We start from the raw sequence: 25,826 nt of genomic DNA, 5'->3' as shown, positions 1-25,826 counted from the left end.
GTAAGTATATGAGTATATCACCAATCAAGTATTAAGTATGGTGATGTTTATCGAAAAAAAGAAGAAGTGTGATGATACGAGAGGTATGCGGAGAATATACCTTGGGTCGACCGACGGCTATCGGTTTCAGACCAGCTATGCCATACCGAGGTGGGTACAAATGTACAATTAAATTAACTTGGGGAGCCCTTGCTTACAAACGTGGGTCCAAAACAGTCTAAACTACCCTTACTCAAATACAAATGTTCCTTAAAATATCCTCACAGAACCTGTAAAAAAAACGTTTTCTTGCTGGAAAAAATATAATATCTTGAAGCACAATCTAACGTTCTCTACTCCTTTTTTCTTCTCTTCCAATCAATCAAACCTGGAACAATTTTGTCAACACATATTAAGATTTGTACATTCAAGGTACTAAAACACACCTCTTTCTCATACATGTTTTAAGTAGAAAATCCCCAATGTCAACATATTATTCTTTTCTTCTTTATATGTATTTTTACCCATTGTTTTTTTCTACTTAATTTGCTCAAAAGTCCACTTTATATTGAATTGCATTTGGTTGGTTTTGTCATGTTTCTTGGGCTGATTTTAGTTAATTTTGTGTAATGAATTGATTCTAAATGCTGGAATTGTTGGATTGTTGTAAGTATGACAATACTATAATGTCAATATCGTCGTACATTATATTGTGTAGTGAATTTTGTGGATTGTTTACTTAAGTGTTGCATGGATGTCCATGCTAAGGGTGGTAATGTAGATGATGGTTAGTGTTTGAAATCTGTTTCTTGTCTACTTGTTGGATAATGTATGACCACATTGAGTTATTGTTTTTCTTTAACGATATTAGATTCAAGATGTAGATCTGCCAAAATGGCTGTTCCTTTACGTGATTGTATGTACCATTCAATACAGAACTCACCATGAATTAGCTCCATAGAAACAAGCATTTCTGAAGTTTCCCATACCTTGTGAAAGTAACGCCACTGATGTAACACCTTATGGTGCACCTGAGAGACGCAGACACCATTATTGCCTTTAGCCTCTGGCCCTGTGGTCTAGTGTGCATGCGGTGGCATATTTTGGTCAAGTATGTTCAAGACTTCAAGTGCGTTATATCCTTGAAATTGAGTCTTATGCCACATAGTGCCTCACATGTTTTCAAACATTGTTCATTTTGCAAGCCGTGAAATTCCTCGCGCATTTAGCTGTTTGTGAATTGTTGAACTACTGCAGGTCCACGTTCTTTACTGTGGTAATAAGTAGGATTTGTATGCTTGTGATTCTTTCTTATTTTTATTATCATGTATAATAAGTTAAGGATGCAAAAGAGAGTAGCTTTAGATGATTTGAAAGTACAAATATCTTTTTATTATTATTGTCATGTATACAGTATACTAGGTTATGGATGAAGAATTTCCTTGGCAGCCCAATATCAAAAAAAAAAAAAAAAAAAAATGTGAAAAACCCTGTTTAATGAGATTCATCTGTGAGCCTATAAGTGTTCTTCGGATCCAAGATTTTCCTAGGAATCCCCACTGTGGCAGTTGGCAAGATTATCATTTTGATGTTCTTTATACAGACAAGTGGGAGTCTGGATGTGACTTCTGTTACTAATAGTGTCCTTAGAAGCCCAACTTTGACATTCTATTAAACTATCAAAGGCTCTAGCGAATGTAATTTAAGTACCGTTACACTATGTTAGATGCACGTCAGAACTTCTTAATATGAAAGGTTTTGGTTAATTATGAAGTTGGAAATAGTTTTAAAGCTTTTCTAGAACACTTAAATATGGATTGGGAATCACTTTCTTTCTCTTCAGACATTTAGGAGGATGTCGAACTTTCTCCACACTTTTTTGATAACTAAAAGAATTCCATCATTGTTGGAAAAGGTGTTACATAAGCATATGGAGGAGGGGATGAAGCAGGCATCTACGTGAATAACTAGTATCTTTCATCAACATACTGCACAAATAAATCTTGGCTGTATGGTGCAGAGATAATTTGTTACAAGAAGAAAGTAGCTAGGATCTATTAAGCGGGGTCTAGACATGAATATCATTTCAACGAAGGCAGTTATAAGAAACATGTTAGGAGGCTTAACAATGTGGCAATATGAAGTTGAAATGTGCCGTGATACACGCACAGGAAGAACAAAGAAATAGGGAGGAAAAGGAATATAGAGAGCGTAGGAGACTTATATTGCTGACTTTATACTTTTATATGGTCATCATGTGTGTACTACATGTTATGATATTGATACCAATACCAATCTCACTGGAACTCATTCTGATTTTGTTTCCACATATTATCTTGTACTTAGCTATGTCCTTTAACTCTGAATGGTGTATGAAACTCTAGATTTAATTAATACCACCGGACATGATTATCACTGCACAAAACGTTTTACTTAGCTTATGATAATTAAAAAAGAAAAAAGAGTACTGTGTATTAGATATTTTTGTCCATAATCGCACCCTAGATAATTAGAGAACTCTAGATGTGTACATTATTACTTATTAGTTGCTGATTTCAAAGTAAATTATTAGTTGAAAAAGAAGTGGCTGTAGGTGAGTCAATTACTAGGTGCCTATGTAATTTATGTTTTATTTTCTCACAGTTAAGAATAATGTTTATTTATGATTAAGGATATGCTTTGATGTCTCAGATCTCAGACCTAGCATCATCTGCTCAATTGTACTACAATTTGGAATCAACCTCGGTTAGGAGATATATGATTGGGACGCAGTGATCATAATTATGTCTGGATTGATTGAAGGTCTCCCTGACGCTGTAGCTCTGCAGTGCCTTGCGCGGGTGCCTTTCTATGCTCACCCAAAGTTGCAGCTTGTTTGTCATTCGTGGAGGGAAGCTATACGTAGCCCTGAACTCTTTAGGACTCGACAGGAACTTGGAGCATCGGAAGAGCTCTTATGTGTCTCTGCATTTGAGCCCGAAAATTCATGGCAGCTGTACAATCCAGTCAAAGACCTCTGGATGACACTACCCGTTTTACCATCACAGATCAGGCGCCTTGCACACTTTGGTGTTGTCTCCATTGCAGGCAAACTGTTTGTACTAGGTGGTGGCAGTGATGCTGTTGATCCATTGACTGGTGACAATGACGGCATTTTTGCGACTGATGAAGTCTGGTCATATGACCCAGTCTTACGATGTTGGGCTCAACGAGCATCCATGCTTGTCCCTCGTGCAATGTTCGCATGTTGTGTGTTGGATGGAAAGATCATTGTTGCTGGTGGTTTTACCAACTTCCGAAAATCAATCTCAAAAGCTGAGATCTATGATCCTGAGAAGGATGTGTGGATTGCCTTACAAGACCTCCTCCTGACACATAATTCAGCATGCACAGGAGTGGTTATTGGTGGGAAGGTGCATGTTTTGCACAAAGGTCTATCAACAGTACAAGTGTTGGATACAAGTGTACTACGTTGGGCAATCGAGGACTATGGCTGGCTGCAGGGTCCAATGGCTGTGGTTCAAGGAGAGCTTTACGTTTTGAGCCATGGTGTCATATTTAAGCAAGATAAGGAGCAAAGGAAAAGGAAGATGGTCACAACAGCTTCAGATTTTCAGACAAGAATTGGATTTGCAATGATTGGGTTAGGCAGCGAGCTTTACATGATTGGAGGTGTGATTGGGCCTGGCCGGTGGAACGTAGACATTAAGCCATTGTTTGATGTTGATGTCCTGACAGTTAGAAGTGAGAGGCCAAGTTGGCGCCAGGTAAAACCTATGACATTGTGCCATGGTACTATACTTGGGTGCACAGTGCTGAGGATTTAGTCCTGGTCAGATTGCGTCATGATTTCAGTTTCCTTTGTTGTGATCTTAGGGGTTTTAACCTCCCAACCTGAGAAGTGGTTGATGATGCGGTTCATTTGATGTCTGAAGGTTAAGTTTTGTTTGTAAACCATCTTTAGACTTGTTTTAGTGTTATCTGTAATAGTTCTTACAGGAATTGCAGTCCGTCATAGCTACAGAGATTGGTTGTTTAGCCATACAATTTGTTTATTCCGTCACCTTTTCTCCTAATTTGTTGTCCATTATGCTATGCTAGACCTCGTGCATAAATTATTTCCTAATTATGTTTCATATCCTGTCTGTTTGGGCTAATGTAGTGATTAATTGCAACTGTTTTAGCTCAAGTGTGCGTTAGAGTTTCAAGCTTAGTTTTGGGGATTCCCAGGTACGGAAACACCAGAGTGTATCACTGTGGTCTGTGGATGCTGATAGACTGATATCCAGCTTAAACTGTTGAACCAAGTTTTACTTGTTTCCACTTTACACGTATTGATTGGATTACCATCTGAACAAAACCTATATTAGGAATACAGCGGATACCTTTTTCTTTCTTTTATGGGACAGGTTCAAGTGATTAGTTAGCCAATGCTGCAAGCTGCAAAAGCCTACTGCAAAAATGTTGCATTCGCTTAATTCGGGAAAAAGACCTAAAAAACAAACAAAGTAAATAGATTCTCCTTCATTATAGATTCTCAATCCCATGCGAACACATCCCTGGTTTTGTCACTTTAATCTTCAGAAGTTTCAAAGATCATCCAAGTTTCTCACCATTTTTTTTTTCTTTTTAATGCAATACATTAAGTTAGACTTATTTGTTAGGAATTATACATTTCCCAATAGTATTCTGGAGGTTGATCTATTTACCATGACACCAATCTCTACGGGATTTATACATCAGTTCTGTAAAACTGCAACTATTAAACTTTAGTTTCGTTTCCTTCTCTTAAAAAAGTGGAGAAATATCTGTGAACAATTAGTTGCTCTCGCGATTAACAAAATCCATGTTAAGGCAGCCAAAAGATTGGAGATCTTTCTGATATTTAGATCCCTGCTCTGTAATCTCATTATGTGCATTGAGAATGAAATTTTTTTGGTAAACCAGGCAATACGCCATTACTTGATGATCAACTCATTATTGTATATCAGTGAGGAACTGAACTTTTTTAGTTGCCTGAGTTCAGAAGACTAGGCCTCAAAATGCCAGATTAACACAGCACTCTTTGCATAACATAGATGGAAGATTTAGTAATTCACAGTATGCTTCCTGTCACAATGCTATTGAATATTTAGATAAGTTCTTTCTCAGTGTTTCACCACTCGGGTCAACTTGCTGACATTTTTCTTCCACATAGCCGGAGTCATGATGATCAGATAAACGGACATCTGCTTGCAGCTTATCACCGGTGTCCAAAATAATATTATGGAGTAAGCAGCAGACCAGGATTATACTGGGCAGCTTGCGCTTATCAGGTCTCCACATTACCTTGTGAAGGATTCTCCAAGTGCCCTTAAGCTGCGAAAACGCAATCCCTGCTAGTTCACTGGCTTGCCTGTGCTTTGCGTTGAAATCAGCCATGAGACCTGTTAGGTACTTATTTCCATAAGGAGTGATCAGCCAGGGAAGCAGAGGATATGCAGTCCCACCAACAATGTATTCTCTGAACTCTAGTCCCTCAGATGTCGTTCCTACACTTCCATTTAAGCGATCACCATTTTCACAGAGCTTGTAGAATCCAGAGCACTTCAACATCCGAGAAATGGTCATTCCTCCAGGCCAACCAGTGACGATATCAAGAAATCTCATCTTGTCATCTACAACGCCCTGCAAGAACATGCTGTAGTTCTTTTCTTGGTCGCACCAGTCATCTGAGGTCTCAACAGCAGGAAGAGTCATGATAATATGGGTGGCGTCAACGGCCCCACAACAATTGGGCAAACCATAGGTATCTTCAAAACTAATTTTAATTTCCTCAATCCGATCAGATTCAGGCCACTTGAGATGATGCCTAGCTCGTTCTTCTAAAGCCTCAATGAATCTCCATGTCACCTGAGAAACTGTGGACTGTCCAACTCCAAACGCCCGTCCTACCGAGACTTGAGACTCACCAGATGCCAACCTTCTCATGGCAATAGCAACTTGCTTCTCGACACTAAGAAGCCTTCCCTCAATGTTTATAAGACCTGAAGGAGGCCTTGAAATGAGATCTTCCCTCACTAGGGAACATATATAGTCAAATGTATTCATTGATACCCTGAAGAAATACTTGAATCCTTCCACCTCATTCTTAGGTACCACTGGATCTGCACAAACCTCCCATCTTTCAAACTCTAAAGTGGATGGATTAAAATTTATATATTAAAGAAATAATAATGGATGGATTTACCTGAAGAGGAGTTCTTGTGCCAGAAAGCATCCCACCAATCAGAATCAGCTAACTTTGGTTCCAAGCCCGGTCCTTCTGATAAAACTACGTTTGTGTTAATGCTTTTGCATTTTTTTGGTTCCTTCATTTTCCTCTTACTCGTTTTCTTTGGTGGAGCCATTTAACTACTGTTTCACATTGAACTCATTTTCTTTCTAAAGAGTGTGACATTTTCGAAATTCCGAACTTATTTCGTCATATATATCGTGCTACCCACTTGTCCAATTATTAGAGTAGTCCATTATTATCTCTTTATCCAAAGAAACTGAAATGGAGTATGAGAAGGGACTAGAAAAAATCTCACTTAGACCATTGGATCTATCAGATGTTGATGATCTCATGGTATGGGTGACAGATGATCGTGTGTCGCGTTTTTGTAGATGGGAAACTTATACATGTAGAGAAGATGCGGTGGATTACATGAAAAATATTGTTATGCCTCACCCATGGTTTAGGGCAATATGTTTGGATAATAGGCCAGTTGGGGCCATATCGGTTGAGCCAAATTCTGGTGGGGATCGATGCCGAGGTGAACTTGGTTATGTTCTAGCATCCAAGTATTGGGGTCAAGGAATTGCAACACAAGCAGTGAAGTTGGTTGTTGATTGTATATTCAAAGAGTGGCCATATTTGGAGAGACTTGAAGGATTGGTGGATGTCCAGAATATGGGCTCAGGAAGAGTTCTAGAGAAGGCTGGGTTTCAAAAGGAAGGTGTTCTAAGGAAGTATTGCATTCTGAAGGGTAGTACTAGGGACATGGTTATTTACAGTTTTTTATCAACTGATAAAAAACTTGACGATTGACATTTGGCTTTGTATAATTGTATTTCAAGGATTTTGGATTTCTTGAGTTTCTTTTTTAACCATAAATATATATTATTATTGTTTATCGCCAGTTCGTCACCCCAAGATTTAAAAGTTTTTGTTACCATGTCTTATGAATGTTAGAATGTAAATAACAATTTCAACCTGATTTAAGAGCATCTCTTGGTGGGTAGCTGGATTTATCCATGTGACTAAATCAGTTGCCGCTGGTGGCAAATATGAGGCAACTCTAGGTGGTCACAAGATGTGACTAAAACTAGTTGCCGCTGAAGTAAGAGCCTCCGCTTACGGAGACGCTAACTCGCTAAGTGTACAGGTACTGAAAATCCAATTGGGGCATTGGGCTGCTGTATGGGAATACCTGATTTGGCCAGACGGCCGGCCTAGCCTAAGGGATTATGTGTCGGTTCTAATAACTTCTAACGCTCCAGGTTTTACCGACCTAGTGTTGCACTGCCAGACTTAATAGTAGAAATAGAAACAATGTGTTCGTTGCTGAATTTGGGAAGGCCACGGATACTTACTGATCTACCCACTCATTATCCACGTTTACTGTTCTTCTTCCGATCCCTTCTTCAATTTTTTCTGCAAGGCCAACATGAAGAAAACCAACAACATTAAGGATATACTGACGCAGTATTCCAATGCAACTGGCCAGGAGGTGAGCTGGGAAAAGTCTAGTGTGTACTTTAGTAGCAATGTACACCACAGGTATAAGAAGTTGTTGGTTAGAGCATTCCCAATGCAGATGAATATCAAGGGGATGTGATAATATTCACCTCTAAATGGTCAAAAACTTTTGCCTAATGCAAAGGTGAATATCAAGGCGACTATTTTTCCAAGTCAAAACGAGAGTGAAACCTTCAACCAAGATAGTGGCTAAGTTGTGAACTTCAGACGGAATGTTGGATTTCGTCTCGTGTTTTTTTTTAAAAATCGGTTTTTTTTTCGGACGGAATGTTTCATTCCGTCGCTCGTGTTTTTTCGACTTTTTTTCGGTTTATTTTTTTAACTTCAGACGGGATGTTTCAACGTCTGTCACATTTTTTCGATTTTTACATTCAGATGGAATCCAACATCCCGTTCGAGATTAATATTCACTTTGCATTGGGCAGCCTCACCTTGTTTTCACCAAAACGGTGGAAAAAAGAGAAAATTGAGCCTACGTGGAGGTGAATAACATTGACATGCATTGGGAATGCTCTTTGAAGGTGGAAAGTCAAAAGTTTCAAGGAAAAAGAAAAATACCTAGGTGTGCCAATATTGCTTGTGGGTAAAAAGAAATGAGAAGGCTTTGAATACCTCTTGGACAATTTGCAGAAGAAAGTGAAAAGAAAGTGAATGGGTGGAAGGCAAAAATATTTTCTCAAACAAGCAGAACAACTTTAAAGTAGTGCCCATATATGCCATGGGAATGTATGCTTTACCAAACAGAATTCAGGAGAAGCTTGATAAGATCAGCAGGGATTTTGGGTGGAATGGGAGTGCAGATTCACATGCCTGGCATACTCTCAGATCAGCTGGGACAAATTGTGTAAAGCCAAGATACATGGTGGATTGGGGATCATAAAAGCAAAGGAAATCTTCTTAGCAATGTCGGAAAAACACAGTTGGAGACTCATTACTGATCAAGATCGACTTTATTTGGGCAAGAACTTTCAAGAGTTTATATAACTGGAATAGTTTTACAGAAGTTCAAGAAATCGGGAAGCCAAGATCTTACTCTTGGAAGGGAGTCATGAAAAGTATGCAGTCAGTTAAAGATGGATTCATGTGGCAGCTTGGAGATGTCTCAGATATCAAAACATTCACTGATAACTCACAACAACAAACCCATTATATCCTCTCAGACCATGTCAAATAAGGTTTTTCTTTCTCTGCAGCAGAAAGTAGCACAGCAGTATGAGACTTACTTCATTCCAACTCAATGGAATGGAACAATGAAAAGTTTGGAGAGTTGTTTCCTGACATTATTCATGAGTGTATCACTCACAAAACCATTAAGCATGATCAATAAGATCAGCCCATATGGTGGAGAGATAACTGTAGAGAAAAAGGGGTTGTTCTTTTTTTGTAAGGCGCGCGCCCTAGCTAGCTTGGAGCATAGCGCGTGCGCATTCCTTTGGAGGATTTGTACTTAGCCAATTTTTTGGATCGAAGTTACTGGACTTTTGTGTACAAACTTTCGTAGGCGCACTCGCGCTCATCTACGCCTAAGGCAAGGCGCGACTCGCGCTCCACCACACTCTCAAACACATCGATCTTTTTTGGTCTAGTATAAAAACATAAGTTTTTTTTTCTAATTGAAGTTAACCTAACCAATACTAGAACAGAGACACAGATTGTAAGAGTGCATTCTGAGTGAGTGTTTGAGTGTTCATTCTTTGTGAATGAATTTAGAGCTCTTGTAATCTGTTACTTTGTGCATCTAGTAAAGCTTAGAACTCGCCGGTGGACATAGGCACATTGCCGAACCACATTATATTCGTGTCTTGTGGTTTGTTCTCTTTTACATTAGTCTCTTTACTTTATATGCTTGTTAGTTGATATTGAGAAGTGTTGGGATAGTACTTGGAGGGTGTTAAAGTCTTGTCTTGAAAGAATGATCAATCCTTGTGTAGGGTTAATCTATTTGGAGTGGATAGCATTATTTTCGCTTTAGTTATTTAAAACAATAACAAATGGGTTTTCATAGTTAAGTCAGCTTGCAAGCACATATATCTAGAAAAACTGAAAAAGACGAGAGCTCAAAAATCAACACGAAATCTATAAAGAGAATATGGGAGTTGGATTTAGATGCCAACACCCAGTTATTCATTTGGAAACTCTACTCAGGAGGACTACCAACAGGTGAAGTAATGCTAAGAAGAAAATTTCAGGGAGATGATGTGGATTGTGTCTTATGTAGGAGAGTTTGAAACTGAATTTCACTGTTTTTATTATTATTATTGTGAATGGGTGAAAACTTTATGGTTAGGCTCGGTTTTGGGATTTAGAGTAGGAGAGAATGAAGAAAAGGATGTCAGAGGAATCTTAGATGTCATGCTGAGCTGGGAACAGAATAAGAAGAAGAAGAAGAAAGACCACGACAGCAATTTAGTTATGATCTATGACATATGTATGTTACTGAAAAAATATGGAGATGTAGGAATCAGATAAAGTTTGAAAGAAGAAACCTATCGCATCAGGAGATTTATAATCAAGTCTCCCATCACACAATGCAAGTGATGGAAGCCTATAAAAAAGATTGCCCTCAGATTTCAGGAACGACAGATGGTTCTAAAGTCCCTGTTTATGAAGCAACACAATTCAGCAGTTGGTCCAAAATTCTGTTTGATGGAGTATTTGAAAAAGAAACATGAAGAGGAGCTACTGGAGCACTATGTCAGAGTCAAGATGGTAGAATTATGGGACACTTAACAGCAATTTTAAATGTGAAAGCACAATCCAAGCCGAGTGTAAGGGAGTTGGACTAGCAACAGTTCTGACAAAGAAGCTTCAAACCATAAATGTAGTGATTATGGGTGATGACCAGCAGCTGATGAAGGCGCTAACATCAAATGAGGATAGCTTGGGATGGAGACTAGAAGAATACTATGGCAAGGGCAAAAGTGAGTTACAAAGCTGCTCTGACACAAATTCTATCGGTCTGATTTTTTTTTGGATTCCTAATACAAGCAATAGAGAAGCCCATAAATTAGCGAAGTGGGCAAATATGTATGCTGGCATTAGCCCTCCACCTAGGTGGACAATTGATCTTGTAACCCCTCTATTTAAAATTTCCTATTGAAAAAAAAAAACACACACACACACCAAACATCTTTAGTTTAGACTCTAGACATCAACTTTTCAACACCAAATTTGATTTATCTTGGGGGACCACAAAGAATACATTTGGTGAGACCACGTGGTGTTGAAAAAGTCGCACGGTTTTTGAAAAACCGCCGGGGACGTACATTTGATGAAATATCAAACCAAACACCAACTTGGAACCCATTTTTTTTTTTCCACTAAATACCGCCTTTCATTCATTCAATAGAAATAATCGGACCATTACAACTATCAACAAATGATGGGATAGGTTTCTCCAAGTGGTGCGCAGCCCACTTGACAACCTTATGTGCATAAGAATTTTGATCTCTTTTAATCCAAAAGAAATTACACCTATTGACAAAACAACAATTTAAAATAAAGTCTCTCAGGCTCCACAAATGCCAACTAAAGCTTGACTTAGGTTCTGCAAGTGCTTTCATAACAGCTTGCTTGTCACCCCCTGGTGTCCACCTCTTGTATGCCCATTCTTCTAATGAGTATCAATAAGGCCACCTCAGCTGCTTTAAGTTCAATTTTGCCTCTTCCACATCCCTAGCTCGATATCTTTTGTGAGCTGCTCCTGCTAATTCACCTTTTGCGTTCCAGAGAATTGCACCTATTGAACCCTTTCCTAATTAATGTCCTATCAAAAGTAGCATCAAAACATACATAAGTTTTTGTATTATGCATATCCATGTTACTAACATTTGACTTAATGCTATCAGAGTTACTACTAGTGCTAGGTTTGTCCTTGTAAGCATAAATGCTAGTTGAAGCATTGTGAGATGGGTTAAGAGGTAATGATATGTGAGATTCTCTTTTTGGCAAGCCTCCATACATTTGTTTCATAGGCTGGTGGTTTGTTTCAGAATCCCTTCCCTGTTAGGTGTGGCAACTTCGAACTTAATTTTGTTTATGAGGGTCCATATCTTACATACATTTGGTAAGCATTGTAAGCATAAATGCTAGTTGAAGTATTGTGAGATGGGTTAAGAGGTAATGATATGTGAGATTCTCTTTTTGGTAAGCCTCCATACATTTGTTTCATAGGCCGGTGGTTTGTTTCAGAATCCCTTCCCTGTTAGGTGTGGCAACTTCGAACTTAATTGTGTTTATGAGGGTCCATATCTGATGTAAAAGGATGCATGCAAACACTCCTTTACCGGTCACTTCTAGAATTGGACTAAAGCACCAGTTTGCAATCGATCTCATTAATCTAATCCTTAAGGTTCCAGCCAACATAGGCATCCGTTCTGCAGGAAATGCAAGATGCAAACCAAACACTTCTTACCCACTCACATGAGAAGAAGAGATAAATAGTGTCCTCCTCTTGCTTAAAGCAAAAGGGCAAAGAGAGATCAGTATTGAGTTTTTTGTTTCTCAAAACATCCCCAGTTGCCAAACCACCAGAGTATAATTTCTAGATAAAGAATTGTCAGTTAGCAGTAAGGTTTAGCTTCCAAATTCTGTTAGCAGTGAGTGTGCTGAAACTAGAACCAACACATTGGTTCTCCACCTGATCACTTGTCAAGCATCTATATACTCCTTTACAGAGAATAGACCTTTGTTAGAGTTAAACCATGAAAGCTTATCTCTTCTATATACTCCTTTACAGAGAATAGACCTTTGTTAGAGTTAAACCATGAAAGCTTATCTCTTTTATTCCTTGGTATGATGACAATATCCTTGATAGCTTGTATTATAGGAGTAGGAAAAAGCTCAAGAAGCATTTCCTCATTCCATTCAAAGCCATTTGCATTTTTAAGCTCAGCCACTTTCATATATTAGTTATTGGGCCTAATATAGGCATAGTCACTAAGGAGGAAAGGTTTGCCAACCATAATAATCCATGGATCATGGAATACTTGCACATATTTTCCATCCCCAATGCTCCAGATGAAGCCCTTATCCACCAAATTCATAGATTTTGAGATACCCATCTAAAAGTAGGATGCATTAGAAGGGTATATGGCTTGAAAGATCAGGTGGTCACTACTTATGGTATATGGCTTTGAAAGATCTGGTCCATTGGAACCCATTTGGTGTGTTGATTTGATGATTTTTTTATGGTGGAATGATTTGGTCTCTCCACTAAATATGGTTTTTTACCAAATTTTTAAGAATTTGGCGTTTAGTCATGAATTGGTATTTAGTACTAAGGATATGATTATTTATAGTTTTTTATCAGTTGAACGAAAGATTGATGATTGACATTTGGTTTTGTATAATTGTATTTGTAGGAGTTGGATTTCTCGAGTGTTTTTTTTTTTTTTACCATAAATATATTTTATTGATTATGATTATTGGCAAAAATATCATACAAAAGTGAAAGGGGAGAAGCGCGCTACAAGTTGCATAACTAACTTGGCCTTTCTGAAAATGTACATACTCCATTGGTTAAATTTATTTTGACATATTAAAGTTTGGAATACCCACTCCAAGATTTAATAATTACAAGTCTTTCGGTGATCCGGTGTATGTATGAGGGTTTAATGTGAGGGAGGTACAACGAGTGTGATGCTAGAAATGATGATTGTGAGATAGATTTTGACTAACAGGTTTTAAAATTGGAGGTTATCTAACACAATTTTTGGTGTTGGAAAGGACATAGCAAATACACGAATGATTTAGTTGCTCCCATAATGGAAGTACAGAGGTCAAGTAATATAAAGTTGCTTACATTTTTATTGTTACATTAAATTATGGGTGTGGGATTTTAGATGAGAAAACACCCTAGGAAACCTGATTTCAAGTCCAAAGTATATATCAAGAACTAGCATCTAAATGTTCTATGAACTCCATCCTGAATTTTCCATGTAAATGTAATGTAAATGTAATTGGAGTTTTTTTATGTTTTCAAGTGTAATGTGTAACTGCACTCTCTTCAATTCCATGATGTAAATATAGAGAAATAACGTGGAAAAACCGTTCTAAAAAGTGTGACCAAGAGTTACAACTCACGAATCATAAAATAAAAAAATATTATAGTTCAGTCTAGAATTTTTTAAAATAGTCAAGATTAGTGTAAAGGAGCGTTTTGGTTTTCTCCTAATTACTACTAGGATGAACGGGAAGGGTTAGGATTTTTGATGTGACCGAGGTCGCCATGGATTTTAACCGCCTACACGATCTTCTCGTTTTTCCTTTTCCGGGAGAGAAGAATCAGTCCGACGTAGTTAGGTAGGTGGTATTTATAGAGTTTTTGAGAGAGGAGATCCTTCCCGACACGTGTATTCTTTTGTACAAATGTAGGGTGGAGATCGCGGATGAGTGTTGGGTTGGATCTGTTATGATTGGGGGTAGATGCGGTAGTCCCTATTTCGGTGTTGAGATTACCACTAAGATATTGGCAATCATTACCCTGTGTGGGATGTGTTTCTATCCGAAGCGTTCTATATCCGATGAAGTGTTCGTGATCGAGATGTTCGTTTCGCACCACCTACTCGAGCTACTCGCAGTCGGTCTTGAGGTCGCCTTGGATTAATCTATGAGTGCCCGCTAGAGGCATTCGTTCTCGTCCGTCTTTGAGGTCGATATCTTGGTTCGCTTTTATGCTCCACGCGAAGTCGCGATGCCCTATGAGGATATCGCTCCCTACACGCCCTCGATAGAGGCGTTGGTGTAAGGGAAACGCCACCGGTGAGAGAAAGAGTCGGACGGGCGTGGTGGAGCGCGGAGCTTAATAAAAGAGTGGATGAACCGACCGGTAGAGCGCCACTTTGAATATTGTGGCCCGTGAACTGGCGGGAAAAAGGTAGTTGTATCTTACGTGCACGCGATGTAATCGTAGCGGTTGAAGCAGAACGTGTCAACGCGTTATGCGGAACTGCTGAAAGGACAGTGCCTTGGAACACGTCTGCGGGCTATAGCGTAGGATGTAATGATTACTCCTTGGTAACCGAACGGGCGGTTTATACAAAATCAGATTTGGAATACTGAAAAAGTTACTTCGTGTTTCTTCTTCTTCCGCAAAAACGCCCTAGGGTTTTCCAGTGAGTGCTCCCTCATTCGTTTTTTCTTCCCATTTCCATTTGCTTTCCTCTCCGTCCATTTCGTTATTTTAAGTAAGTAGGTTATTGTAAGGCTATAGGGTTTAGAACTGAATCTTTGATAGAAAAGCGGTTGTTATAATGTCCGATTTCGATGACACTCGGCCGGAGGAGGTCCGAGAGATATCTTTGAGTTGTGGAGAGTAACGAGGATGAAGAATCGTAAGTGTCGGGCGTGGGCCGAAGTTAGAAGAAGAAGATAGGATGGGGGGTAACGCCCGATCTCGGTCGAGATGACGGGCTAGTACGCCGTCGAGGGGAGAGGTCGGCATCGCGATGTGCCCCTAGAAGAGTGAACCGTCGTCGGCCGCTAACTCTTTCCCCGAAATGGAGGGCGCCAGATGGGATTAATGTCCCCGACACGAGATATATAGAGAGCCATGACCGAAAGTGAAAATGTTCAGAGTGAGGAGTATAACCCGCCGAACGGTGGAGTTATAATCTGCGGAGGGCTACCGAGAGCCGCAGATGCACATACCGTTCTAAACGGTATGCGACTTCTTGGCGCTTTGTTGGAAGTCGCCTGTCAATTTGTGGGTAACACCCGGCGATTATTAAGGTGTGTTCGATAACGCGAACGAAAGTGGGGAATATGACATAGGTGTATCCGATATAGTGGAGCACTATGTGATACGCCGATCGGGGAACATGAACTTTAGCTTGCAAACCATGACGACGCGTGCTCGCAGTTGATCGATGGAGTAAGCAATGAGGCCCGGACTAAGAGACCGGTTGTTGCTAGTTGGCAACCATCGGTGAGCGGGTGTATACCGCGAACTAGGATTTGTAACATATCCGTGGGTAGGAATACTTTTCTCGTTGTTATTTTTTAACGCTTGATAGCCGCTTCTAATGTGTCTTTGTTTTGCTTTGGCCGCAGAGTTTTCTCGCGGAAGCGCTTAACCGATCGTGGGGAGATAGAAAGATTCGCCTACCGACTCGTCTTTGAAAAACAAAGCCGGTTGCCCGAGGTCGCTCATTTCTTTGAGGAAAAGGGAGGGCCGCGATCCCGAGAAGAGGAAGGTGCAAAAGGAGCGGGCTCTAAGTCGAACGACGCGAAGGGTGATGGAGAAGCCGCAAGTGATCCGATAACACGAGGAGAGAGGAGCTGGTGCGCAGGGAGCGCAAAGGCTGTTGAGGGGAATCCTCGAGTCGGAGGATCGGCAATCGCCCGAATCGGGGGTTCGATCGAGGCTCCCCGTAGAGTTGGAGCCGATGGTTTTGATCGCCGCCGTGCTAGGGCGGTCGGAGAGGAGGCCCCGCTGACGCTCTCGAAAGGAGACGACCGGACGAAGCCGCGAAAAGTAGCTCGACATGCTCGTGGAGATGGTGCTAGCACGGGGGCGGATCTCGATGGTGGAGCGGCCGGGGCCACGGTGATCTCGGCCAGAGTGGGGCCCGACCGAGCAAAAGTCATGGACTTGGCCACTTTTGAATGGGGTCGTCGCCTCGACGGGGACGCGATCCCAACCGTGAAGAAGGCCAAGGCTCCACGAAGGCGAATCGAAAAGCGTGGCGCGTCTTCGGACGATCCGAAAGGACATTTTGTCTATCCGGACGAACGGGCGCAGCCAAGACCGCGGTGGAAAGCGGTTTAATCGGGCCGCTTCAGATCCAAAGAAGATAGCGGGTTGTTTGCTAGAACAAATAGCTCGATGGCAACCGCAGAGCTAGATGAGAGCGGGTTAGCCGACAACTTGAGAGACGAATGGAAATCGCAAGAACGCGTGGTATGTCTATAACTTCATCCGAGGTAATTTGCTTGCTTATGCAAATTCTTTGTTGTGCTAACCATGTGTATGTTCGCGGTACCGCGTGAGGTGGATTTCGAAGTTGAAAGAGATCGCCTCGCCGCGTAATCGATAGGGAAATGGTGGTGTCGGCCGGGTGAGAGCTGAAAAATGTCCGTGACGCTCGCAGATGGAGCGAGGAACCGGAAGATTTTGAAGAGAGCCCATGAAGCGTTGACTCGCCGCCAAGCCGTGTTGAAAGATACGGAAGCCGGAAGAGTCGAGGCAAAAGCTAGGAGGAGTGAAGATAATGTGCGAAAGCGCCTACCGTGGAAATGGAAGGTTGAACGAGCACGCCTTTGACCGCAAGAAGGTTGCTCGTGACGCTTAATCGTGCCTATGACACGCCGGACGCAGACTTCGTTGAACCGAGATCGACTACAATGCCTTGAAGGAGGAACACGCCCGGGTAAGGCCCGGCCCCTCGGTGGAGGAGGTTCCGGGGATGCCGGGGCGATTGCCTCTTCGTGAGCGCGTGAAGTTCCGGGTTGCTCGAAATGCCGCCGCAGACCGACGATGCGATGATGAGCTTAGAGTTGGATGGCATAGCGATCATTGTGGGACGGAGAGAGGCCGAGGTCGATGAAGCGTTTCGAGCGTGGAGGAGAAGTTAATGTGGCGGAGATGACGAAGTTGTAAAATTTGTTCTTTGTCCGTTTTATCGCCTTTATCTGCCGCGGATACAATAGAACCGGTTTTCGGGTAACCCGGCAGTTCGCCTTTCTTATGTTTCCAGGTATCGTAATCCCAACAAGTAGGTGTTTTTTGGCCGATTCGGGTAGCCGAATGCGGCTTAACTCTGTGGGGCGGGTTGATTTCCGAGTAATCTCAAAGAACTCGGCTCAACACCGAAGTATGATGATAAAGCTATTAAACCAGATTTACCCCTTGTTTATACGCGATGGTAAATAGTTGTGTTGCGGTGTATGTCCGAGTCGTCCCGCCCACTCATAGTGATGTAGGATGACACGGCTTAGAATGGAACGTGGTAGGCCCATTGTGGTGACGACCTCCTTACTTATGATTGGTAAAATGGGGAGCGCCCCGTTGTTGGAGTGCTTGAGATCGCTGGGCGCGACGCCGCAACGCGGAGCATCGATCGCCGGAGTCCGCTCGAGATGCAGTCGAATTGCTCGATTGATGCCGCTTAACCAAGTTGTTCCGTTCGTGCGTGACACGGTAGGGGAGACGAGCGGTTCATGGGACATAATGATGGCGGGCGATGGCGTTTACGCCTCAAGGTGATAATGAGGCACTTAGGAAAAGACGTTTCCTAAGGAATATAAACCGCCGCATTATATCATCAAGAGGTTCGTCCATTGTTTCGCTTTAAGCTTTCCTTCCTCATCGTTGCTCGCCTCTTGCGATCGCGCTTTTTCGCCGCTTGTTCATCGTATGTGGCTTCTTCTATGCGTGTTATTCGGTTTGAGAAATACCTAGAGTAAGTATTAACTTTGTCGCCGCAACTTTGCCGCTAGGGTAAGATGGCTAGATGTCGCGGCGCTTGTGAGAGAAACGCCCCTATCAATGGAGGAAATGGAGTTTTGAGCCTCATGTTCATGGCGATCGAGGGAAGAGGAAGGTTTCGATGGAGAAACGGCGGTCATAAGCGAGCAAGCAAGGAGAGATAGTCGTCCTGGCGGAATTGTCTTCGTCGCCACGCCGAAGTGGGCGAAATGACCGGTCGCCGACCGAAGAACGAGCCGGGGCAAGGTCGCCAGCCAGTGTGAGAGTTCGCCCCGCCATGTAAGGATGTGGGGTTTAATTCTACTACCCCGAAAGACGGGAAGAAGCGGATGGTGAAACGCCGGATCAGAAGCTTCCACTCGGCCCCATAGCGACTAGCGCTCGGGCGGGATTGTGCTAGATGGAGATAAAGCGTAAGTTGAGGACGAGGACATGGGGACACCACCGGGACGATGGATATGGCCGCTTGTTTGGTGAGTTCTTGATAGCTTAAATCTGTTAAAACCGACCTCCGTGGGAGTCCGGTGTTCTAAATGATGTTCATGCAGTTTTTCAGTGGTATGATAAGCCGAAAGAGGTCGCGCGCCGCTCGAGATCGGGTGGTAACCCGCGACGCGGAGTCGGGTTGACGCGAAGCGTGGGGGTGGACAAGAAGAAATGGAAGTGATGTCCACCAAGTACCGTAACGTGAATCGCCGAGCCAGACGGGTGACGGATTTGATCGAGCTGGAAAAAGGAATTGACGGCCGTGGATCGCTTATGCGAAGAAATGTCGTGGGTGGTGGCGGCGAAGGAATTGATATCGAAGCCTCAGACGCCTATGCCGCCTCGACGGAAAAAAAGTATGACGCTACCGAGGAGAACGAGCAGCGAGGAAGAAAAAGCCCGAGATGTGTGATGCCGAGGTCGGCTCGGCATACCGCTCGACTAGCGCCCCGAAGACAAGCACGCCATTACGAAGAATTGATAAGGTGATCGCCCCGTGACTCGTTGTCGGGAAGTTGTGATTGTAATTTACATTTCTCTCTCTTATACGAGAGCAAACAATAGAGCTGTGTTTTCGTGCTTGCCCGAAAGATTCGAAATTTTCATTCGAGGAACCGGTTTCCACGAAAGTGGCGGTTCAAGACTTGTGAATTTTTGTAATGATCATCGATCCGATTTCCGGTAATCCCAGAGATCGGGTGGATCGAAGTTGTGATGACGATTGTCATGTAACGTTGTTTTGATGTGTATGCATGCCGCCGTAGGTTTGTGTGTAACTAATATCTTGATCTTAGAAATATGCGTCCTGTTAAGTAGTCAACCCTAGAAATATAGGTCGTTGATGTGACAGGAACTGGATGGGTTATGGTGCCTGTGAGCTCCGGAGAGCGTTTGTTCGAGGAGAGCGTTCTCGTATGGTCGACCCTAGAAATATAGGCCCTCGACGTAACAAGAATTGTAGAGGCTATGTAGCCAGAGAGCTTCAGAGAGCTGTGTGCTCGCGGAGAGCGTTCTCGTGTAGTCGATCCTAGAAATATAGGTCCTCGACGTAACAAGAATTGGAGAGGCTATGTAGCCTGTGAGCCCCCGATCCTAGAAATATAGGCCCGCGAAACAAGAGGCTGTAGTTCTCGTGTAGTCGATCCTAGAAATATAGGTCCTCGACGTAACAAGAATTGGAGAGGCTATGTAGCCTGTGAGCTCCCCGAGTCGTCACGAGAGCGTTCTCGTAGTCGATCCTAGAAATATAGGTCCTCGACGTAACAAGAATTGGAGAGGCTATGTAGCCCGCGTGAGCTCCCCGAGAGTCGTCCGGCCGGAGCGTTCTCGTAGTCGATCCTAGAAATATAGGTCCTCGACGTAACAAGAATTGGAGAGGCTATGTAGCCCGTGAGCTCCGAGAGCCGCATGCGCCATCCGAGAGCGTTCGGTAGTAGTCGATCCTAGAAATATAGGTCCTCGACGTAACAAGAATTGGAGAGGCTATGTAGCCCCGTGAGCTCCCCGTCGTCGCTTTCGGCCGAGAGAGCGTTCTCGGTAGTCGATCCTAGAAATATAGGTCCCTCGACGAACAAGAATTGGAGAGGCTATGTAGCCCGTGAGTCGTATTCAATACAACTAATCGGAGTAGATAGTATCGGTCGACAAAAACTTGTCTTACATTAATGAAAACAAAAGATTTACAACATGAATGGCGCCTTACCGATAAAATTTTTCAGTAGATAAGTATTCCAAGGTCGAGGCAACATCTTCCCCTCTCGGGTTCTTATCCAAGATGCTCCATTGCCAACGACGCGTTCCACGATGTAGGGGCCTTCCCATGTGGGTGCTAACTTGGAGTCGCCCCGCTTTTTTGAGCACTAGGTCACCGTGTTGAAAAGACCTAGGATGAACTCGCTTTGTTCAGGAGTTCTTCGAGAGTTTGCCGATAAGAGGCTTAACTCGACGCAGCTAAAGTTAAGTCCCGCTTTTTCCAAGAGGTCGACGCCTCGTGATAACACGGAGTCGTTATGCCCCGATTCGACAAGTTTCGATCGAGTTGTAGTGGACGGCCGGGCCGGTGGGAATTACGGCTTCGCGTATAACATAAGGAGAATGGCGAATTCGGCCGTAGATCGAGCGAAATGTTGCAGGCGGTGAGCCCATAGAATGTTTTCCAACCGATTTGGCCATTGGCTCTTATTCTTCTCAATCTTTTTCTTCAAATTTTCCAAGATAGCTTTGTTTATCGGGCTTCGCTTGACCATTACTCGAGCCGCATCGCTGGAGTAGAGAACGCATGAATGATCTTCCACTTGGCTAGGAACTCTTTGACTGTTCGGCCTTTGAATTGAGGCCCATTGTCCATTACCAGTGTATGTGGTAACCCAAATCTGGTGATAATATGAGTCCAGATGAAGTTGCGGACATGGGACTCTTTGACGTGTGCGAGGGGAATGGCCTCGACCCACTTGGTGAAGTAGTCGGTGGCAGCTAGGACAAAGCGGAAGCCGAGACTCTTCCGTGGGATGAATGGTCCCATAATGTCCATGCCCCACATGTGAAATGGCTTACCGCTCGCTTATGCCGATCGGTTATTGTTGAGTCGATGATATTGTAATTTAACGCGTTTGGCATTTGAGACATTTGAGGACGATGCTTTAGCATCGACCGCATCCGGGCCGAAATATCCTCGGAGATGGCCTTGTGAGCTAACGAGCGTCACGGCGTGATTTCCACATTCTCCTTCGTGGATTTCGCAAAAATTAATTGACCTCGCTCGGGTAATGCATCGTAGGTGTGGGCCACCAGCGGATTTCCTGAATAACTTGTTTTGGACTAAACAATAACGCCGAGCTTGATAAGAGACCTGCCGGGCCTTGGTACGCCCTCGTGGAGCCGCCGTTCGCGGCCGGATATAATCGATGATGGGCTGCATCCATGATTGGCTCAACTGACTGGCGGAGAGAGGAAATAGGTCGCTTATCATCAAGGTGTGGTCGACTTGGTATGCCGGTCGATCGACTACCTCAATGAGAACTTGTCGGGAACGCAACTCGGTCCGGGTAGCCAAATAAGCTAAACTATCTGGCGTGGCGGTTCTCCTCACGCAAGAAATGATGTATATGTACCTGCTTAAAGGAAGGCAATAACTGATGAACGACCTGAAGATACTTGGAAAGGTTACCTTCGTGGGTAGTGTACTTTTGCAACCCGGGCGTAAACCACTACCATGAAGTCACTAAAGACTTGAGCTCTTCGACAACCGGAGCGCAGCCGGCCATCCTTAGTCCCCTAATTAGTGCTTCAGACTCCGCCTTCATTGTTGGAAGTGGCAAAGTCAATCTTAACCGACTTTTCAATCATATTTCGTCGGGGAAACTAAGACGACTCGATGCCGCTTCCACCGAGGTTACTCGAACCATCCACAAAGAGAGACCAGGGTGATTTATTTCGCTTTTGCGGTTTGGGAGCTCCGTTTCTTGCTCCCAATTGGGGTCTTCGACCGGAAAATCATGAGGAAATCAAGAACGACCGACCTTTCGAGAGAAGCGGGGGACTAACTCGATGTGGTGTTCTCCGAAGTTCTTCGCCCAAACCGCCATTCGAAAGTAGTCTTGTTTTCTTTATGAAGGACTTTCTTCAATGGAAGGTCGGTGAGAACTTTGATTGATGTGCTTGGAAGTACGGTCCTGAATTTCCGCGGCGGAAACAACAAAGCGAAAACGGCTCGCTCCAGAAGGAGTAGTTCTTTCGGCGGGCGTGAGTGTCTTACTCGTGAAGTAGATCGGCTTCAATGAATTGTTCTCCTCTTTAAAGAGAACCGATGATGGCTAAATCGATATGCCGATAAAGCCCCCCTGTCTCTCCATGTAATCGGGCTTGGCTAGGACGGAGGCGTGGTGAGATACTCTTTGAGAGTAGCTTAATGCATGATGACATTGATCGCTTCCATGAGAACGGCTCGCCTTTTGAGGAGTCGTAGGAACGGTCCGCACACTTATCCGAGGCCCTTGATATGAACCGGTTAAGCCACGACATTCCCCGACAACTTCAGATTCTGCTTTGTGCGTGGATCGGGCATATCCAAGAAACTTCGGATCCGGGTCGATTGGCTTCGATCCCACGCCGCGACACCGATACCCTAAAAACTTGCCGAGGGCCCCAAAGAGGCATTTTTCGGTTCAACTTCATGCCCGTGACGGGCGAAGAAGTCCGAGAACGCTTTGTTCTAAGTGGGTGAGGTGATCACCGCCTTTTTTGTTTTGACCACCATGTCGCCAATGTAGACCTCCATGGTGTCGCTTTAACATGTCTTTGAACATGTCCGCGGACTAGGCGTTGGCGTGTATTCCGCCGTTCTTCGGACCGAACGGAGGACGCGTTGTAACAATAGATCCCTTTGTTCCGTGATGAATGAAGTTTTCTCTTGATCTTCGTTGGCGAGTGGGATTTGGTTGTACCCAATCGTGACGCGATCCATAAAGGAGAGGAGTTCGCGGACCACAGTTTGGTCGACGGTTGGTCAACGCGAGGCAAGGAAAGCTATCTTTAGGTGGCCCGATTGACATTTGTGAAATCGACACATACGTTTAACCGCGCCATTCTTTTTGGGGACGGCGACAATGTTGGCAATCCACTCGGGGTAGTCTACCTTTTCGATGAAACCGACTTGTTTCGAAGTTTTTCGACCTCGCCATTGATGGCTTTTGAAAGCGCAGGATAGTCGACGAGGTCGCTTGTCGAACCGGTCCGCATGGGGTTCACATTTAATTTGTGGCATCGCGGTTAGGATCGATTCCGCACATCGATATACGACCAAGCAAAACATCTTTATTCATAGATAAGAAATTTACAAGTTGTGATCCGAAAGTGTGGGGTCGAGGTTAGCCCCCTACATACACAAACTTGGGGTCGCCTTCGGTGCCAAGATTCACTCTTTTTTTTTCGCGACCGAGGCTTTACGGTGATGGCTTAAACATTGCTTAACAACTCGCCATCGGAGGAGATCCGAAAGCACTGGTGGGACGACTCGACCGGTCGCCGAATGTGGAGCGATCTTTCGCTAACGCCGCCGTGGGTATCCACGACTGGGAGGGGCCCCGGCCGCAAGCACATTGATGGAGCGGCCGCGGTCCGACAATTGTGGCGGCTTGATATGAGCTGGACGATCTCGAAACTTTAACCGACAAAGGTATCGACAAAGGTACCGACGTTGGTTCGATCCGAAGTCTCATACTGGGGCATCGAGGACTCGGGGAGCGAAAAGCGCGGTATCGGCATGGAGAGAACTTCGCTTGTAAGAGCCCCCGCTCGCAGCGTTCGGGTTGGACTTCGCGACTAAGTCTCGCCATTGTGAAAGCCGAGGGCTCCTCGTGATGGTGGGAAGCAATTCACGAAAGCAGTGCATTCATTGATTGACTCGGGTTGCAATGGTACGCCTAAGTTGATTGCTTCAAGCTCCATCATGCCTCGAGGTCCGGGAAACGGAGAACTTGATGTAAAGTGGATGGTGATACCTTTGCATCCGATGAATCCGGCCGTCCGAGGATGGCATCAGATGGCGACTTTTGTCGCCGAGAACGCAGAACCGAAAGTATTATGGTGTAATCTTATCCTCTCGAGATCCCACCGACATCGGGTAAGATAATGTCACCAATGGGTCGGCTCGAGCCATTGAACCCGTAAAGGGGGCGATGGGTCAACGAACGGATTTGGGGAGGTTCATCTCTTGCATAGTGTGGTAAAATAGATGTCACAGAACCGCCGTGGTCGATCAGACGCTTTGATCGTCTGGGGCCGGCCGATTTTGACATGAACGAATTAATGCGCCATTATGAGGAAGGCAAACTTTGCTTAAGTCGGCCTCCGTGGAAAGTGATATCGCCTGGCCGCGATGCGGACCACGCCGGGCTGGAGCCGCCTGTGAAGTAAAATGATAGACTTCAAGAAGCCAACCCCGCCTTTTTCGGGGAAGAGGTCGTTTAATCGTCCCGAAAGGTAATCACATGAATAGTGCGAGCATTGTCACGATCGGACGAAGTTTGCCGCTTTTTTCGTGGCAGAACGCCACTCGGAGCCGCCCTCGACCGCGGAGGACGAGCCCAGATCCCTTTGGCGGTGACGGTGGGGTGGAGATCGATGCGCAAGACACGACGAGCCAAAGAACTTGTGACGCAGTCGCCATCGTGAATGCTAATGTAGTGTTTGATATAACCCAAACTTCCACCGTGTCTTGGAGATAATGCTTCGAGCCCCCAAAGATGCATCGGTTTCATGGCACTTTGCTTTATGAAATGCACAAAAGGCTTGCCAGTCGACCGCTGGGTTGCCCGATGGTTGGCCGGAAAAATGAGGGCGCTTTTAATCTTATCCAAGATGTGGATCGAGAACGCGGTCGACGTTGAACTCTCGTTATTATCCGATCGCACGAGCCGGGGCATACGCGACCGGGGCGCTTCTTCTTGCCCCGGTGGGGAACGATCCGAGACTTCGGGCGACCTTCGCGGCCTCGCTAAACCATGAAGTTTTAAGGTTTCGCAACTTTGATGTATTTTGTCGACATTAACGAGCGTAGAGCTCCTGGATTGTCTCTGGCGTTCCTTCATCAACGACCTAGCAAGGTCACCGCTTTCGCGACTCGCAAGCATTAGAAAAAAAGCTGTGGCGTAAAGATTCTTTCAAGCCACTTTCCATGCACGCCAGATTCGGGCCTTGAACCGCCCCTAGGAATTCACGTAATGGTTTCGCCCTCCTTGAAAGATAATTGAAACAGAGAATCAAGATCCGCCTTCTTCCGCTTTGTTGTGGACGATCGGGCCGGGCTTAACAAATCAAGAAGTCGCTTCAAGGTGTTGATAGAATCGACTCCAGTTGAAAAGAACCATCGAGCGCCATCCTCGAGGTCGGGCTGGAAATAATCTGCAGTGGAGATAATCAAACTCGGTGAAATGTAAAGTGCCGACTTTGAATATAGCGAGCCACATGTCGACCGTAGGTAGTGCTTGCCGCCGCATATAGGGAAAGCGTATCGATGAAGTCGCGGTGGAGAGGATTTGCCGAGGACCTCTCAAGGTGAACGGAGATGCGCCGATACGCCTTAAGCATCTTGTGTACAACTGCGGTCGAAGTCCTTCTTCGCAGAGGTCCGCCAATCCTTTGGGACAACTC

The 25,826-nt window shown here is 44.1% G+C and overlaps 1 protein-coding gene and 1 pseudogene across 3 annotated transcripts; one reads left to right on the top strand and one right to left on the bottom strand.

Moving 5' to 3' along the window:
- Positions 1 to 37: 37 nt before the first annotated feature.
- LOC147499775 (F-box/kelch-repeat protein SKIP30 pseudogene) lies at positions 38 to 4,055 on the top strand (annotated as a pseudogene). Of its 2 annotated transcripts, none has more exons than XR_015196092.1 (2): positions 38 to 150; positions 2,671 to 4,055. The product of XR_015196092.1 is annotated as an F-box/kelch-repeat protein SKIP30 pseudogene, transcript variant X2 (transcript). The 2 variants fall into 2 exon arrangements; XR_015196091.1 differs by lacking the exon at positions 38 to 150 and adding an exon at positions 263 to 411.
- An 886-nt stretch (positions 4,056 to 4,941) lies between these two features.
- LOC147499774 (nuclease) lies at positions 4,942 to 6,383 on the bottom strand. Its single transcript, XM_086561551.1, has 2 exons — positions 6,209 to 6,383; positions 4,942 to 6,125 (listed from the first exon to the last, which is right to left on the bottom strand). The coding sequence occupies exons 1-2, from the start codon at positions 6,366 to 6,368 to the stop codon at positions 5,092 to 5,094; spliced, it is 1,194 nt and encodes a 397-aa protein (XP_086417677.1). The 5' UTR covers positions 6,369 to 6,383; the 3' UTR covers positions 4,942 to 5,091.
- Between the last annotated feature and the right edge of the window lie 19,443 nt (positions 6,384 to 25,826).

This window comes from Coptis chinensis, chromosome 5 (assembly GCF_015680905.1).
Source record: "Coptis chinensis isolate HL-2020 chromosome 5, ASM1568090v1, whole genome shotgun sequence".
Classification (NCBI taxonomy): domain Eukaryota; kingdom Viridiplantae; phylum Streptophyta; class Magnoliopsida; order Ranunculales; family Ranunculaceae; genus Coptis; species Coptis chinensis.
This window is presented reverse-complemented; position numbering and strand designations above follow the sequence as displayed.